We start from the raw sequence: 19,289 nt of genomic DNA, 5'->3' as shown, positions 1-19,289 counted from the left end.
CATCATAGTCATCTGCTGACAAAAAAGTATACATTGCATTCAGAAAGTATTCAGACCCCTTGACTTTTTTCAATTTAGGTATGTTACAGCCTTATTCTATAAGATATTTTTTTAATTCTGCACAAAATACCCCATAATGACAAAGCAAAAGCAGTTTTTTTCGAAATGCTTGCAAATGTATTACAAATAAAAAATAAACTGAAATATCACATTTACATAAGTATTCAGACCATTTACTCTGTACTTTGCTGAAGCACCTTTGGCAGCAATTACAGCCTAGTGTCTTCTTGGTATGACTCTACAAGCTTGGCACACCTGTATTTGAGAAGTTCCATTGTTTTTTGCAGATCCTCTTAAGCTCTGTCTGGTTGCATTTTGAGCATCGCTGCACAGCTATTTTCAGGTCTCTCCAAAGATGTTTGATTGGGTTCAAGTCTGGGCTACTCAAGGACATTCAGAGATATGTCCCGAAGCCCGAAGCCACTCCTGCGTTGTCTTGGCTGTATGCTTAGGGTTGTTGTCCTGTTGGAAGGTGAACCTTCTCCCCAGTCTGAGGTCACAAGTACTTTGGAGCAGATTTTTGTCAAGGATCTTTCTGTACTTTGCTCCGTTCATATTTGCCTCAATCCTGACTAGTCTCCCAGTTCCTGTCGCTGAAAAACATCCCCACAGCATGATGCTGCCACCACCATGCTTCACCGTAGGGATGGTGCCGGGTTTCCTCCAGACGTGATGCTTGGCATTCAGGCCTAAGAGTTTGAGGCCATTCAGGCCATGGTCTGAGTTCTTTATGAGCCTTTTGGCAAACTCCAAGCGGGCTGTAATGTGCCTTTTACTGAGGAGTGGCTTCTGTCTGACCACTCTACCATAAAGGCCTGATTGGTGGAGTGCTGCAGAGATGGTTGTTCTTCTGGAAGTTTCTCCCATCTCCACAGAAGAACTCTGAAGCTTTGTTAGGGTGACCATCAGGTTCTTGGTTCTTCTGCCCAGATAGCACAGTTTGGCCAGGCGGCCAGCTCTAGGATGAGCCTTGGTGGTTACAAACTTCTTCCATTTAAGAATGATGGAGGCCACTGTGTTCTAGGGGACCTTCAATGCTGCAGACATTTTTTGGTACCCTTCCTCAGTTTTGTGCCTCAACACAATCCTGGTTCAGAGCTCTACAGACAATTCCTTCGACCTCATGGCTTGGTTTTTTCTCTGACATGCACTGTCAACTGTGGGACTTTATATAGACAGCCTTTCCAAATCATGTAAAATCAATATATCACAAGTGGACTCCAATCAAGTTGTAGAAACATCTCAAGGATGATCAATGGAAACAGGATGCACCTGAGCTCAATTTCGAATTTCATAGCAAATGGCCTGAATACTCTAAGGTAATTCTGTTTAAAACATTTTATACATTTGAAAACATTTATTGTGGATTGAGAGTTCCCTGTCTAAGAGAACACAGTGTTATTTAATGGTAGCCTCAACAATACTATCCAGTTAGAATCAGGTATTTCCCAGGGCAGCTGTCTAGGCCCCTTTTTCAATTATTTTTTTCTAAAGTAATGACCTGACACTGGCTCTACGTAAAGCCCGTGTGTCTATGTATCTGGGTGACTCAACACTATGCATGCCAGCTACTACATCGAGTGAAATCACTGCAATACTTAACAGCTGCAGTCAGTGTCAGAATGGGTGGCAAGAAAAAAGTTAGTCCTAAATATTTCTAAATCTAAATGGATTGTATTTGGGACAAATCATCAACTAAACCATAAATCTCAACAAATTATTGTAATGAATAATGTGGAAATTGAGTTGATGAGACTACTCTGCTTGGAGTAACCCTGGATTGTAAACTGTTAAGGTCAAAACATATTGATGCAGTAGCTATGATGGGGAAAGGTCTGTCCATAATAAAGCATTACTCTGCCTTCTTAACAACAATATAAACAAGGCAGGTCCTACAGGCCCGAGTTTTGTCACACCTGGACTACTGCTCAGTCGTGTGGTCAGGTGCCACAAAGAGGGAATTCAGAAAATTACAACTGGCCCAGAGGCACGGCAGCACAGCTGGTCCTTAAATATAAACTTAAAGCTAACATTAATAATATGCATGTCAATCTCTTATGGTCCTATGTAGAGGAGAGATTTACTTCATCACTTCTTGTTTTTGTAAGAAGTATTGACATGTTGAATGCACCAAGCTGTCTGTTTAAACTACTAGGACACAGCTCAGACACCCATGCATATCCCACAAGACATGCCACCAGAGGTCTCTTCACAGTCCCCAGGTCCAGAACAGAGTATAGGAGGCGCACAATACTACATAGATCCATGGCTACATGGAACTCTATTCCACATCAGATTGAAATAACATAAAAACACACCTTATGAAACAACTTGGACTGTGAAGATTCACACACCCAGGTACAAACACACCAGTGAAGGCTCCTCTGAGGAGGGTGGGGAGGACCATCTTCCTCAAAGAAATGTAATAAAAATAAAAATTGTGAAAAATGAAAAAAATTATCTTGAAAATATGTCACGAAATAATTGTTAAAAAACACAGTTTTGCAAATAAGGTCTATAGTAACTTCAACAGCATTCTCTGGGGTAGCACTATGGTGTAGCTGGAGGACAGCTAGTTTCCGTTTTCCTAGGAGGCTTGTTGGCCTTACCCCCTTCCATAGACCTATATGGTAATTATGAGTAGCCAGTAGCTAGCTAGCTACCAGCATCAGTGTACAGTTTTTTCACCACCAGAATGGCAGAATGGCCAACTCTACCAAAAATATTGTGTTTTTGTTGAAAAACCCATTTCATTTTCTGGGATAAATGGAAAAGGTGCAAATTAAACAGAGGGTTGACCTCTGCTTGAGATCAGTTTCATGAAGAAGGATGAAAAGAAGAGGTACCAATTGGTATCAAAAGTATAGCTGGTTAACAGAGAGCCTTTCATCAAGCCTTATCTGCTTTTTGGAAAGTCTGAGCCTTGTGAAAGGGGGGTACAGTGACCTGAAGAACATCGATTATCCAGCTAAAAGGCATAACAAAAGCACAGAGCATATAAATGCCTGCATCAGATTCAAGCTTCTCTGAAAAAAACCACATTGATCATGTGGACGAAGTTCTGCGTATTTAAACTGCGCAACACAATGAGAAAGTAAAGACTCGATCACACCAACAGCATTTTGGAACACCAGAAGTACATTAATTTCCAATGGAAAGCTGCGTTTGCCTTGCAGCATTGCATTGCAGAGGAAGTTGCAGTGGGTTCTGTGTGGTGCATACGTTGGATTTATCGAGCATATGGGTCAAACTGTATGCATAGCCTGACAGAAATGGTAGCTGTAGGTGAATGTTGAACTTTTGTTGCACACATATCCAGATGATGCCGTATACCATTTTGCGCAATAACACTAGGTGTGATTGAGTCATGAGAAGAAACAGGGATGTTCTCAACACACTACATTTTTGGGCATGCAAGAATTGGCTTTTAGAGGACACGAGAGGGAAAGTTCCGCTATTAAGGCCAACTACAAGAAACTTGCAGAGGTAATTGCACATTATGATGCTTTACTTGCTGAACATGTTTTCTGATGTCAAAATGAATAAATAATGATTTGATAGCTTCCACCGCATCATCCATTAAAAGCGAGATTAAAGAGAGTGATTTTTGATAACATTAAGGATTTATAGTCCATTTGTGTATCTGAAGAAAATGTAGTATACAGTATAATGTGAAGAAATAGCCCAATAGTTTATCACATTTTAAGCTGAACATTCTAATCGGTTGCGTCCTTCTCATTGCGTAAGTAAACAACATTTTTTGGGATGCTCGTGGATGTATTCATTTGGGATCTATCGCATCCCACAACTATCCCATTCTATGTTGGAATATTTACTTCTCACACAGAATAGAATAGGTCAACGTTTGTACTATGGGGGATAGTAAATTGACATAGGCTAGTTATTTTGCTGTTCGTCATGTTGTTGGCTGACGAAAAGTAAATGTGGAAAGTTCTTTCAATATCTTCAATATGCACCTCGGAATTGGATAAGGACGAATGCAGTTGCGTCCCCAAAGTGTCTGTCTTTACTTGTAGCCCGAGAAAGACCCGATCACGTGATGGAGGGCCATGTGAGTAAGGGGTGCTTCAGAGTATGACCAGTGGCCATAAAAGGCATGGATTTGTTTAGGGTGTGTTACGGCCACACAAAGGGGATATCGCCGGGAAATTTGAGGCATTATCAAATGCTTGTCAAATTGTGAATGAGAGACTTTTGAAGTGTGTACAGCCTACACAGAGTTCATGCCTTTCAAGAGACTTTTTTCAAATCATCATTAGAGGTGCATCATGCAGCCTTACAATGTATTAAAAATGTAAACATATAGCCCAACCTAGTAGAACCACTAAAGTTACAATAATACCTCTAAATTAAGCATATATATGAGTACATATTTCTTTGTTAACCTCTCAACACAGAATAGCTACATGTGCACACTCACCAAAATCGTTTGGAGAAAATATCCTTTCTATTTTATTCAGCTTTGTTCAATTGTATTCTTCATACTATAAAATTATATAACATAATGGCATGGAATTCTAACCAAATTGTGTCTCCTAAATGGATTTAGTACACTTTTTAAAATGTAGATGTTCCAAAGGTCTGCATCAGTGGCTTGTAGGCCAAGAGTGTGGTAGACACGAGATGCTAAATGTGTTTATGTTAATTGACGGTCAATTACCGTGAGACCGACAGTTATATGCTTGACAATAACCGGCTGGCACAGCTCTAGACCCATCATAGTCCATATACAACTTTTTTATACGTGATTAATCACTGTCATACCTTATATGATCCAGAGTCCTGGTTAGGTCAGTTATTGTCAGGTATGTGGATGATCAGGGATTTATTCAGGAACGTTTCTTGGGCTACTTTAATGTGTCAACTTCATAGAGAAACTCGTTGCCCAAACCTACGATGGTGCAGCTGTAATGGAAAGTATCTGCTATCCTGTTGCCTGATTAAGAGGTGATGACCACTCCACTAGCATTGTCAACTCTCTCCTGACTTGAAATGAAGTGTCACGACTTCCGCCGAAGTCGGTCCCTCTCCTTGTTCGGGCGGCATTCGGCGGTCGAAGTCACCGGTCTTCCAGCCGTCGCCGATCCACATTTCATTTTCCATTTGTTTTGTCTTTGTTTTCTACACACCTGGTTTCATTCCCCAATTACATGTTCATGTATTTAACCCTCTGCTTCCCACATGTTTTTGTGCGTGATTGTTTCTATGTTCATTCAGTACGTTGTGGCTGGTTTTCGACGGGTGCTGTTTACACCCATGCGTAATTGATCACCATTTATTGTTGGTCAAGCGTATGTTTACCTTGTGCCTTTATTTTGAGTAAAGTACATTGCTCACTAATTCTGCTCTCCTGCGCCTGATTTCATGCACCAGCTACACCCACCTTCTGATATGAAGCCATGTCTCATGGCCCCGCTTATCCACTGGCACATTGAATGTTTTCTCTCCAAGCACTGTGAATACCCCTATCAATTTTCTCTGATTACTGTATGTAGCGTCAATCACACACACAAACACAATGACATTATTACACATCAATGATTTTACTCCTTGCTTGGACTAACTCATTCTGAGCTCTTTTGTCTAACTGTCTCTGTTCATTCCGTGCCTATACTGTGGGTCTCCCATCCTCGTCAATGTTTCAAGTCACCAGATTCCACTGAAACACACACATACAAATACACATAACATACACACTACACCTGGAGTGTGTGTTGGAGTATAATGGCCGGAGGGCGCACACTTAATGTGTTGTGAAATCTGTTGTAAAATATATTTAATGTTTACAAATTGTACTATAATGTATATGACTGTATTAATTTTTACTGGACCCCAGGCAAGAGTAGATGCTGCTGTAACAGTATAACTTTAGACCATCCCCTCGCGCCAACCAGGGACCCTCTGCACACATCAACAACAGTCACCCATGAAGCATCGTTACCCATCGCTCCACAAAAGCCGCGGCCCTTGCAGAGCAAGGGGAACTACTACTTCAAGGTCTCAGAGCAAGTGACGTCACCAATTGAAACGCTATTTAGTGCGCACCGCTAACTAAGCTAGCCGTTTCACATCCGTTACACTCACCCCCCTTTTGACCTCCTCCTTTTCCGCAGCAACCAGTGATCCGGGTCAACAGCATCAATGTAACAGTATAACTTTAGACCGTCCCCTCGCCCATACCCGGGCCCCTCTGCACACATCAACAACAGTCACCCACGAAGCATCGTTACCCATCGCTCCCCAAAAGCCGCGGCCCTTGCAGAGCAAGGGGAACTATTACTTCAAGGTCTCAGAGCAAGTGACGTCACCGATTGAAACGCTATTTAGTGCGCACCGCTAACTAAGCTAGCCGTTTCACATCCGTTACACTGCCTTGGCAGTGGCTAATTGGGGTCAATAATAAATACAAATACAAATAACTCCATACAGTGTGAAAATGGACGCCAAGTCCAACATCAGACGCTCTCTAACAACCACTCCAATTTCCACCATTCACTCTAACCCTCACCTAAACTCTAAACCTATCTTACACCAGGTGCAATGTGGTTGTGCTTCAAAAGTTTTTCTCTTGTTTTTTCACTCTCAATTAATTTACAATTTGCCACGTACATTTTTTGATTGGTAGCCAGCTATCTAAAATTGGCCAAATACCAAACCGGCACAGAGGACACGTACCCAGGGGCCCTGAACTCCAGTTGCCCACATTGATTTTGTTAGTCATTGTCACTCAGATATCATATAAACATGAAATAAGCCATGGCAAAATGTGCAACATTTGGGAAATTAGCTTTAAAACTGCAAAAATGTCTCTCCACCCCATGGCAAAATGAGTAGAATTGCATTCAATTGTGAAATTGCAGGAAATGAACTTTAAAACAAAAAATGTTCTCTCTGTCGCCAAGACGGGGGGCCATTAAAATGTTTTGCCGCAAGGTGGGGAGACCCCTAACCAAATCTTGCTTAGAGCCCCTAAAAGGCTAGAGCTGGCCCTGTGCTTGAGAAAATAAATGTTTGTAACATGACCACCCTTGGAAGTTCCCTGAGATTGAGAGAGATAGCGATAGAGAAAGAAGGATACAGTTCTCGTCGCCCGCTCGATTTTTGGGCGGCCCGGGCATGTTAAGGAGCACCAGCTTGGCCTCTGAGGATTTCTTCACGATGACACCATTCAGCCTCAGTGCTGTGTGCATGCGTCTCACATTGGACTGGTTTCTGTTGGAATAAACAAGATGGCCGCTATTGAGCTCCAAACCATATTTTGTTCATAATGCAGTATTATGTTTAGGCATTCAGTGAAACTGTGAAACTAATTCCCTTTCAGGCTACTAATTCACAAACAGCTAAAACAAATGGTCACTCTTTCACTCATTAATTCCTTCACCAATGCAACCTTTGCTTTGCTGACTTGGTCTATGGAATCCTTGAGGAAATGTACAGTTGAAGTCGGAGGTTTACATACACCTTAGCCAAATACATTTAAACTCAGTTTTTCACAATTCCTGACATTTAATCCTAGTAAACATTCCCTGTTTTAGGTCAGTTAGGATCACCACTTCATTTTAAGAATGTCAGAATGTCAGAATAATAGCAGACAGAACAATTTATTTCAGCTTTTATTTCTTTCATCACATTCCCAGTGGGTCAGAAGTTTACATACACTGAATTAGTATTTGGTAGCATTGCCTTTAAATTGCTCCTGACAGAGCTGGTGTAACTTAGTAAGGTTTGTAGGCCTCCTTGCTTGCACACACTTTTTCAGTTCGGCCCACACATTTTCTATAGGATTGAGGTCAAGGCTTTCTGATGGCCACTTCAATACCTTGACTTTGTTGTCCTTAAGCCATAATACCACAACTCCCACAACATGATGCTGCCACCCTCGTGCTTCACGTTTTGGATGGTGTTCTTCAGCTTGCAAACCTCCCCCTTTTTGCTCCAAACATAATGATGGTCATTAAGGCCAAACAGTTCTACTTTTGTTTCATCAGAACTGAGGACATTTCTCCAAAAAGTACGATCTCTGTCCCCATGTGCAGTTGCAAACCATAGTCTGGCTTTTTTTATGGCGGTTTTGGAGAAGCGGCTTCTTTCTTGCTGAGCGGCCTTTCAGGTTATGTCGATATAGAACTCGTTTTACTCTTGATATCGATACACTTGTACCTGTTTCCTCCAGCATATTCACAAGGTCCTTTGCTGTTGTTGATTGATTTGCACTTTTCGCACCAAAGTACGTTCATCTCTAGGAGACAGAACGTGTCTCTTTCCTGAGCAGTAAGACGGCTGCGTGGTCCCATGGTGGTTATACTTGTGTACTATTGTTTGTACAGATGAACGTGGTACCTTCAGGCATTCTCCCAATGATGAACCAGACTTGTGGAGACCTACCATTTTTTTCTGAGGTCTTGGCTGATTTCTGATTTCCATGATATCAAGAAAAGAGGCACTGAGTTTGAAGGTAGGCCTTGAAATACATCCACAGGTACACCACCAATTAACTCAAATGATGTCAATAAGCCTATCAGAAGCTTCTAAAGCTATGTCATAATTTTCCCGGAATCTTCCAAGCTGTTTAAAGGCACAGTCAACTTAGTGTATGTCAACCTTTGACCCACTGGAACTGCGATACAGTGAACTATAAGTTAAATAATCTGTCTGTAAACAATTGCTGAAAAAATTACTTGTGTCATGCACAAAGTAGATGTCCTAACCGACTTGCCGAAACTATAGTTTGTTAACAAGACATTTGTGGAGTGGTTGAAAAACAAGTTTTAATGACTCCAAACTAAGTGTATGTAAACTTCCGACTTCAACTGTATATATATAAAAAAAGAAAATCCACAAAATTACTATTTTTTCCAGACCACTGTTTTATGTAAGCTCCACCAACATTTGAGCTACAGAAATACTTACAGGTTTTCCCACTCACTGCAGCATGACAAGGGAGAGAAACACAAGATTAAAGGTGAGAATGCAAACGGTCAAGTTTTCAAAAAAGAGCACTATTAATACAGAGAACACCATATTTTTTTCTGTGTTGAAAGTGCTCTTTATTGAAAATTGAATTGCTGACATGGGATTGTATTAACAGTGGATTAATGAACAAAATACTAAATATCGTTTTGGAGTGAACGTTACAATCAGAATGTTACTCTTCAAGAACTTTCGGTGCCAACATGGGAGTATACCCTGTTTTTGTAAGGTGAAAAGAGACTTTGTATACTATTGACAACGTTTTGACCACTCGGGTCTTCATCAGGGCCTATAAACCAGTTTTGCCAAACCATACTCACGGCTTCATGTTGAAGATGTCTTTGATACCCTCCGGTGTGGAGGCGCCAGGCGGCTTGGCCAGCTCACCATCGGCCTTTTCCGTCCAGGTCATCTGGACCTGGGCAGACCCTGGGGTCTGGGCTCCCCCTTCGGTGGCCGGGGTCAGGGGAGCCGGGTTGATGGGACTGGCCGGGGTGGTGCTGTCATGGATAAGCTGGACCTGAGGGGGAGGGGACACAGCGACAGAGACAGAGACAGACTGAGATCACGAGACAGGGTGGGGAGAGACAAGGCGAGATGAGGCGAGGTGGAATAACAGAGTGAGTGTGAGGGTCAGAGGAGAGAGAACGAGAGACATTTATCAAGAAGGCCTTGATGTTGGCGTCAGTCATACAATTGGGCTGATTAAAGAGGTCTGAAAAGGAACTTTTTAATCAACGCATCTGTGGCCTACTCACCTTACTAAGACTTTTCATCAAGGACAGGAATTCAAAGGTAGACTGACTTTTTCCCTAATGTTACACACATTAAAAACACAGGCCTGCAGTGCATTGTACAGCTGTACAAAGAGACCTTCCCCACCTTCACCAGAATGTTAAAAGATGTTGCTGTTAGTGGCCTGTCCACCTCACCTCACAGGAGCAGCAGACCAGCCACCAACTCCCTGAGACAAATCAGACGCTCCTAGACATGCACCCGGTGGCCCTTCACAGAGACTGGAGAACAGCCAGCAACGCTAGCCCCCCAAACCAACCCTCCACCACTTCTCTCCCAGGAACTGCATGCAGATACATTGAGCTATGCCCAAGCCATATGCAGTAAAAGAGGCCCCACACAGAGTTTGGAGCATCGCCAGCCACACTGCCCTCCACACCACCCTCTTCAATTCCGCCTAAAACCTCCCTCTCATGCTACCAGACCAAGCCCGCCTCAGCACAGCTCTACTGGACCTGGCCCATCATAGTACAACTCAACCAGATCCTGCCCATCACAGCACAGCACAGCTCTACCAGACCTGCCCCATCACAGTACAGCTCAACCAGACCGGTCTATCACAGCACATCTCTACCAGACTCGGCCCTTCAGAGCACAGCTCAACCAGACCGGTCTATCACAGCACATCTCTACCAGACTCGGCCCTTCACAGCACAGCTCAACCAGACCGGTCTATCACAGCACATCTCTACCAGACTCGGCCCTTCACAGCACAGCTCAACCAGACCGGTCTATCACAGCACATCCCTACTAGACTCGGCCCTTCACAGCACATCTCTACTAGACCCGGCCCTTCACAGCACATCTCTACTAGACCCGGCCCTTCACAGCACATCTCTACTAGACTCGGCCTTTCACAGCACAGCTCAACCAGACCGGTCTATCACAGCATATCTCTACTAGACCCGGCCCTTCACAGCACATCTCTACTAGACCCGACCCTTCACAGCACATCTCTACTAGACCCGGCCCTTCACAGCACATCTCTACTAGACCCGGCCCATCACAGCACAGCTCTGCTGGACCCGGCCCACCTCAGCACAGCTCTACCAGACCTTTCCCATCACAGCACAGTTCAACCAGACCGGTCTATCACAGCACATCTCTACTAGACTTGGCCCTTCACAGCACATCTCTACTAGACCCGGCCCTTCACAGTACATCTCTACTAGACCCGGCCCATCACAGCACAGCTTTACTGGACCCGGCCCACCTCAGCACAGCTCTACCAGACCTTTCCCATCACAGCACAGCTCAACCAGACCGGTCTATCACAGCACATCTCTACCAGACTCGGCCCTTCACAGCACAGCTTAACCAGACGTGGTCCGCCTCAGCACATCTTTACCAGACTCGGCCCTTCACAGCACAGCTTATCCAGACACGGTCCGCCTCAGCACATCTCTACCAGACTCGGCCCTTCACAGCACAGCTTATCCAGACGCGGTCCGCCTCAACACATCTCTACCAGACTCGGCCCTTCACAGCACAGCTTATCCAGACGCGGTCCGCCTCAGCACATCTACCAGACTCGGCCCTTCACAGCACAGCTTATCCAGACGCGGTCCGCCTCAGCACATCTCTACCAGACTCGGCCCTTCACAGCACAGCTTATCCAGACGCGGTCCGCCTCAGCACATCTCTACCAGACTCGGCCCTTCACAGCACAGCTTATCCAGACGCGGTCCGCCTCAGCACATCTCGACCAGACTTGGCCCTTCACAGCACATCTCTACCAGACTCGGCCCTTCAGCACAGCTTAACCAGACTTGGTCCGCCTCAGCACATCTCTACCAGACTCGGCCCTTCACAGCACAGCTTATCCAGACGCGGTCCGCCTCAGCACATCTCTACCAGACTCGGCCCTTCACAGCACAGCTTATCCAGACGCGGTCCGCCTCAGCACATCTCGACCAGACTTGGCCCTTCACAGCACATCTCTACCAGACTCGGCCCTTCACAGCACAGCTTAACCAGACGCGGTCCGCCTCAGCACATCTCTACCGGACCTGACACATTACAGCACAGCACAGCTCTACCAGACCAGGCCCACCTCAACTCAGCCCAGTTCTACACAGCACTGACCACTACCATAGGGTCTGGCAAAACACTGTTGAGGTGGTGTGGACTGCACCACATGATGCAGTCCACACCATGTATCATTCAAATCATCAGCCTACATATGCTGATAGTTTGGAGCTTCGCTAGACACACTCTTATCCACAACCCCCTCCTCATTTCCCCCCACATCCTCCCTCCCAGGCTAGTTTTGGTCACCCTCCCTACTCCCATCCCCAGGACAGGCCTGGGACACCTCTGCCCCCCATGGCAGCCTCAACCTTGCAACAGGAGCCCCACCAAGACCTCCTGTGCACACCCAGAATGGAGCATTGGAAGCCTCTCTGGTCCCCTGCAGCAGCTCCACTCCTTGTGGCTATTGTGGCTGGTCCTGACCTGTTCACCGGACGTACTACCTGTCCCAGACCTGCTGTTTTCAACTCTCTAGAGACAGCAGGAGTGGTAGAGATACTCTTAATGATCGGCTATGAAAAGCCAACTGACATTTACTCCTGAGGTGCTGACTTGCTGCACCCTCGACAACTACTGTGATTATTATTATTTGACCATGCTGGTCATTTATGAAGATTTGAACATCTTGGCCATGTTCTGTTATAATCTCCACCTGGCACAGCCAGAAGAGGACTGGCCACCCCTCATAGCCTGGTTCCTCTCTAGGTTTCTTCCTAGGTTTTGGCCTTTCTAGGGAGTTTTTCCTAGCCACCATGCTTCTACACCTGCAATGCTTGCTGTTTGGGATTTTAGGCTGGGTGTCTGTACAGCACTTTGAGATATCAGCTGATGTACAAAGGGCTATATAAATACATTTGATTTGATTTGGACTGAGCTCTGGCAACACTGTTCTCCCAGTTCTCGCCCCAGCCCCTGCATCCAGCAACTTGGCAGAGGTCTGTCAAATGCTCAGTCTGCTTTGCTCTCACATGGTCGGACAGAGACCGTGGCAAAATCTCAGCTCACTCAACAAATTACTGCAGATGACCCTATGCCTGTTATCTCTGATTGGAATTATCTTAATACCCCCTCTAACTTTACATTTCATAGGGGTCTTGGGCTAATGCACCTAAATGGTCACAGAAATGGACACAATTGACATTTGGGTACAGGACTCATGTCCTGACATTCTGGTTCTCCCGGAAAGATGGTTAAATGGTTCTGTCTCTGATAAAGATATTGAAGTAAATTATTCTAATGTATTTAGATGTGACAGATTACAGAAAGGATGAGGAGTGGGCATATATTTCTAATCTAATTTCATGGCATCCCAATCTTAAAATATTTCTGTTCCCAAGAAATTTGAACTCCTGGTTGTAGATGTGGCCATAAACCAGAATATACATTTATTTGTTGCTGGGATTTACTCTGGTTCCACTCTGATTTAGCCACTTTCTGCTGTATTCCTGACCCTGAGTTGGCTTTCAAAAATGTATCTTCAATATTTATTCCTATGGCAGTAAACATGCCAATTTTAAACAATTCAGAGTTAAAGATCGATCAAACTCTTTGTTTTCTTTTGAGTTATATGATCTTGAATAACAAATATAAATCAAGCTACTTTTTAAGCTCCATCTCTGACTCTGCTGGTGATCCTTCAAACTTTTGGAAAACAGTAAATGCAACATACAAATTCCTCTTCTTCCCTGACTAAGGAAGTTCTGTCTGGTTTTAACAATATTTTTCTCGTCAGGCTTTTTATTTGAGAGTGGTGTCGTTGACCCTGGTCAGTCAATCTGCAAGCCCTCAGCTGACTCGATGGTTAACCCGTCAACTTCTAGTGAATCTTTTTATTTCAACAATTTACTATCTGTGATGTGCTAGATGCCTTGCTGAAAATATATGTAAAAACTCCCCTGGAGCTGATATGCTCAATCTATTTTTTTTTGCTGCAGCTCTCTGCCCCCCTAAATGCTGAATAATTAACCCATATTTTTACCTCATGATTATATCTGGTACAATAGCCAAGGTGGTGACCCTTGTGACCTAAATAATTATCGGCCTATTTCTAAACCTTCTCACCAAGCTAAAATATTAGAATCCTTGATTAATTCTCAGCTAAGATCTTTCTTATCTATGAAATATATTCTGAATGTGCATCAGTCGGGTTTTAGACCAAGTCATAGCAATATCTCTGCTGCATCCATGGTTATAAAACATGTGGTTAACTGTATGGATAAAAGGCAACATTGTGCTGCCCTCCTTGACCTGTCAAAGGCTTTCGATACTGTTGATCACTCACTGCTAATTCTGAGACTTTCCTAAATTGGCCTAGACCAGGCTGCATGCAACTGGTTTAAAAATGACTTGACATATAGAACTCAATGCAAGGGTAAGGGGGATACTTAGTCAGTTGTACAACTGAATGCATTCAACTGAAATGTGTCTTCCGAAATTTAACCCAACCCCGACTGAATCAGAGAGTAGCGGAGGGCTGCCTTAATCGACATACACGTCTTCGGTGCCCGGGGAACAGTGGGTTAACTGCCTTGCTCAGGGGAAGATGACAGATGTTTACCTTGTCAGCTTGGGGATTCGATCCAGCAACCTCTAACCGGCCCAACGCTCTAACCACTATGTACCATCTACTGACAGTTTTAAATACATTTTCCTGGATATTACGAAAAGTGTCCCAGAGGAGTCGATTCTGGGTCCTGTTCTTTTTACTGTTTACATTAATAATATCGACTTGTATGTCAATTGTTTTTTACTTGCGCTTGTCTGCCGACGATACTGTTGTGTATAATATTGCCCCCACGGTTGACCAGGCTCTATCTGAACTACAGTCTGCCTTCATTCTATTACAGAATAGACTGTAATACTATTGACCTGAAATGAAAACTGAATGCAGGTAAAACTAAGTATATGTTGTTCTCTAAAGCGTATAAAAATAAGTGATAATTTAAGCATATGTACTTTGGATGGTGTCCATATTGATCATGTCCCTGTGTAACGGCTTTCGTCTGGTGGAAGAGAAGCGGACCAAAATGCAGCATTGTATTTCTGATACATGTTTAATGACGATGAAAAACGAATAAAACAAAAACAACAAACGGAACGTGAAAACCTATACAGCCTATCTGGTGACAACAAACACAGAAACAGGAACAATCACACACGAAATACTCAAAGAATATGGATGCCTAAATATGGTTCCCAATCAAAGACAACGATAATCATCTGACTCTGATTGAGAACCGCCTCAGGCAGCCATAGACTATGCTATACTCCCCCAAGACAAAACACACCACAAAAAACCCATGTCACACCCTGGCCTGACCAAATAAATGCAGAGAAACACAATATACTTCGACCAGGGCGTGACCCCCCCCTAAGGTGCGGACTCCCTGTTTATCGTGAGGAGCCAAGGAGGAGACCAGAACCAGAGCCGGTGTTGGAGCATGGAATTCGCCCGACGGAGCGTGTCGGGATTTGACGGCACCTGGGTCAGCGCTCCATACTCGTCCTGAGGTGCGTGTTAGTCGGCTGGTGAAGATGGTACCAACCTCAGGCACCAGGCCTCCTGTGCACCTTCCTAGCCTTACACGTTCTGTGCCAGCACTGCGCTCAAGATCTCCAGTACGCCTTCACGGTCTAGCCCATCCTGTGCCACCTTCACACACCAGCCCTCTGGTGGCAGCTCCCCGCACCAGGCTTCCTGTGCGTGTCCTCGGCCCAGTACCACTAGTGCCAGCACCACGCATCAGACCTACAGTGCACCTCGCCTCTCCAGCGCTGCCGGAGGCTTCCTCATCTCCTGCGCTGCCGGAGTCTCCCGCCTGTTCAGCGCTGCCGGAGCCTTTCTCCTCTACAGCGCTGCTGGAGTCTCCCGGCTGTTTAGCGCAGCCAGAGCCTTCCTCCTCTCCTGCACTACCGGAGTCTCCCGCCTGTTCAGCGCTGCCAGAGCTGCCAGCCTGCATGGAGCAGCCAGAGCTGTCAGCCTGCATGGAGCAGCCTGAGCTGTCAGTCTGCATGGAGCAGCCAGAGATGTCAGTCTGCATGGAGCAGCCAGAGCTGCCAGTCTGCATGGAGCAGCCAGAGCTGTCAGTCTGTAAGAAGCTGCCAGTCTGCAAGTAGCTGCCAGTCTGCAAGGAGCTGCCAGAGATGTCAGTCTGCATGGAGCAGCCAGGGCTGCCAGTCAGCATGGAGCAGCCAGATCCGTCAGTCTGCCAGGATCCGCCAGTCAGCCAGACTCTTCCAGATCTGCCAGTCAGCCAGAATCTTCCAGATCTGCCAGTCAGCCAGAATCTTCCAGATCTGCCAGTCAGCCAGAATCTTCCAGATCTGCCAGTCAACCAGACTCTTCCAGTTCCGCCAATTTTCCAAGCTGTTTAAAGGCACAGTCAACTTTGTGTATGTGAACTTCTGACCCATTGGAAAGGTGATACAGTGAATTATAAGTGAAATAATCTGTCTGTAAACAATTGTTGAAATAATGACTTGTGTCATGCACAAAGTAGATGTCCTAACCGACTTGCCAAAACTATAGTTCGTAACAAGAAATTTGGGGAGTGGTTGAAAAACGAGTTTTAATGACTCCAACCTAAGTGTATGTAAACTTCCGACTTCAACTGTATCATCATTACTAATCTTTAGACATAAGAGTTACCAGACCCAGTCTCAGAGTTGGCTGACTCTGGAAATTCCTTTGGTCTATCCTGAGCTTTTAGTTTTCTTGCCCCTTATTTGTGGAACAATCTTCAAAATGTTCTTACATTTTATTCTGGTGCCTCTAGGGCAATTCAGAAAGCTGATTGAGGCCCTGATTACTGATGAATGTGTTTGTTTTTTATGACTGTGCTTTTCCTTCTGCTTACATTTTGGATTTATATTTTAATGTGTGTATTTGCTGTAATTTATGGAATTCAGGGCTCATCTGTAAAATAAACCTTGGTCTCAGTATGACTCCCTGATAAAATAAAGGTTCAATTTTTAAAAACCTGGTATCCAATAAATTGCAAGAAACACCCTGACCAGTCGAGAGCCTGTGTGAGTCTTCCCTTATCCCTTAACCATCCCTGACTGTGCCTGACCTAAAAATTAAAAATAAACACTGTAAAGTGAGTTGGAAGTGTAAAAAAAACACTACCTTGGGGTCGCTGACCTCTTCATGTCAACACCAGCGATTCACAAACCCAGCCTATTAATAAACACTATTTCACGAACTGTGCTTGACTGCAACTGTCTTCAAAGCATAAATCCCCACCCACCAGTAGAATGAGTTGGAAACCTGAAAAACCACTACCTCACATGCTGACCAGACCGGACAGGTTGCGTGCGCGAGCGGCGCAAAATAAATTTAGAAATCCATGTTATTCAATAATTGCACACACACTGCTCGCGCGTGCCAACGAGCGTTTGAGACGCCAAGGGCTAAAATAGAAGTCATTCCTATTTCTGACATAGATTGCGCTGAAAATCCTGCCTCTCCCATCTCCTCATTGGTTTATAGAAGCAGGTACCCACGAGCCATCTCCTCATTGGTTATACCCACGCGGGTAATTGAAAGACAAACTGTTTTGCCGGTTGTCGTGGTAATACTATGAAAGTGTAGATGCCAATCACCATATAAGTTCAAAGATGAAAAAGCCTGGAAGGAGGAGAGATGACTAGAAACGATTAGGTTGGCCGTTTTATGTGTGGATTCATTGGCGGAGTAGAGGAGCTTGTGCATTTCAGGTAAAATAACAACTCAATGTTTATATCCCAGGACAAATTAGCTAGCAACAGCAAGCTAGCTAAATAGGACAAATTAGCTAGCAAGTGCAAGGTAACTAGCTAAATTGCCATACATGTTTAATGCTTTTCGACCTGTCCCCAAATTAATGTCATTGGTTCAGATTTTGTTTTGATATTTTAACCCGCGTGTCGTGATCGCGTTTGGTGTAGGGGGCCAAAATAAATGTATGCACGATAGCACACGATGGCGCACGCGCAGCCGGTTTGGGTTCCATGTAAGGGTAAAAACCACTGACCTCCCAATGTCAACACTAGTGTTTCACAACACCAGTCCTTTCATCATTCCTAACCATTCCTTGACTATGCCTGACCGCAATTATCTTCACAGCATAAAAAATTAAGGAAGTCTGAAAAACCACCACCCCAGGGTCAAAACCACTGATCCCCTAATGCTTATACACCAGTAGTTCACAATCACATCACAATCCCTCACAAGTCAATTGACTACTCTGCTTTCAAGTCTTTGCCAGCGCTGGCCTCATAGCATTAATTCTTAATTATACACCCTGGTTAGAGTGAATGTGGCTCAGTTGACTGGACAGTAGCAGTACCAACCTCCTCCTCGGGTTTCTCCTCCTCCTTGCTGCTCCCACCGGGCTGTTCCTCGGTCACACTCATCTGGGTGGTTGCAGCTCCTGGGTTCTTACGCCGGATGGATCCGCGGGATGAGTCTGTGATGCTCTGGATCTGCGGAAAGAAGACAAAGAGCTGATTAAAGCATTTCACACTACTGAGCCAAACTGAACTTAGCCAAACCAAGCTGTACTGGGCTGGCCTGGTTTTGCATCCATCGTAGTTGCTGGAATCGTGCTATAGAAGACAAGAAAAAATGAAATATGCAAACGAGCACAGTTCTGTTCAGGTCAGCCCTATAGTGTAAATTAGACATTGGAGTGCTAATATCATCACAATATGACACATTTATTATTTGTTATTGTCTACATGGAGACAAAACAAGGTTATGAACATTGATGTGAACATTGACATTTTCAGAACATTGTCTGTCAATGTAGACAATTGAATTATGTTTGGGTGCAGCAATACTGTGAGATTAATTCTTTATGTTCTTATGTCCTGATCGGTTTACCCAGCATCGGGAAACATATTGGATGTACACACACAGGCTTTATAGTCTCCAGGTTAAATGAAGCATTGAGGATTGCTAATGTCATTACAACATGGTCAATATCTTGTCTGTTTTTCTCTTTATGAAACCAAACTGGCTTTTCAGACATGGTCCATTGATGTGTTGCAAAGGGTAACGTGCAGTAGTGGCATGGTAAGGCCAGACCAAGTTGAATGACTGTTTAATGGATTTCCCACCTAACTTTTCTCCACACACTGAAAAAAAGGTCATCTGATGTGTTGTTTTTTTTGGCCAATATATGCGGCTCTTTGTTTATAATGCTCTGTCTGCTCTCCCTTGAGGCTTTCCCAAATTGATGCCCAAGAGACCAAACAGCTTCAGATCACGCGCTCAGATCATGTTCGAGCCTCGGATTGAACAGTGAAACACACACTCTCGCACCTGCAGGCAACTTGCAGATGTTTAATTTCTCTCTCATGCCGTCATGGCTGAAGCCAGTGCAAATTCCTACTATTTATGTGTCCATGTTAAATGTGGGACATCCCTC

At 44.4% G+C, this 19,289-nt stretch overlaps 1 protein-coding gene across 2 annotated transcripts in view; it reads right to left on the bottom strand.

The window, feature by feature from the left end:
* Positions 1-19,289, bottom strand: part of LOC135539552 (solute carrier family 12 member 5-like) — a 173,845-nt gene that overhangs the window by 13,992 nt on the left and 140,564 nt on the right. The window contains exons 22-24 of one of the 2 annotated variants that reach the window (XM_064965487.1): positions 18,211-18,342; positions 9,372-9,610; positions 7,160-7,293 (exon numbers count right to left, since the gene is read on the bottom strand). In XM_064965487.1, the coding sequence (XP_064821559.1) occupies positions 7,160-7,293; positions 9,372-9,610; positions 18,211-18,342 (505 nt within the window). The remainder of the gene's footprint in view (positions 1-7,159; positions 7,294-9,371; positions 9,611-18,210; positions 18,343-19,289) is intronic. The other variant, XM_064965488.1, reaches the window with a different exon arrangement.

The sequence above is a fragment of the Oncorhynchus masou genome, chromosome 5, assembly GCF_036934945.1.
Source record: "Oncorhynchus masou masou isolate Uvic2021 chromosome 5, UVic_Omas_1.1, whole genome shotgun sequence".
Lineage (NCBI taxonomy): Eukaryota > Metazoa > Chordata > Actinopteri > Salmoniformes > Salmonidae > Oncorhynchus > Oncorhynchus masou.
The sequence above is the reverse complement of the archived record's forward strand: the minus strand, read 5'-3'. Positions and strand labels throughout refer to the sequence as shown.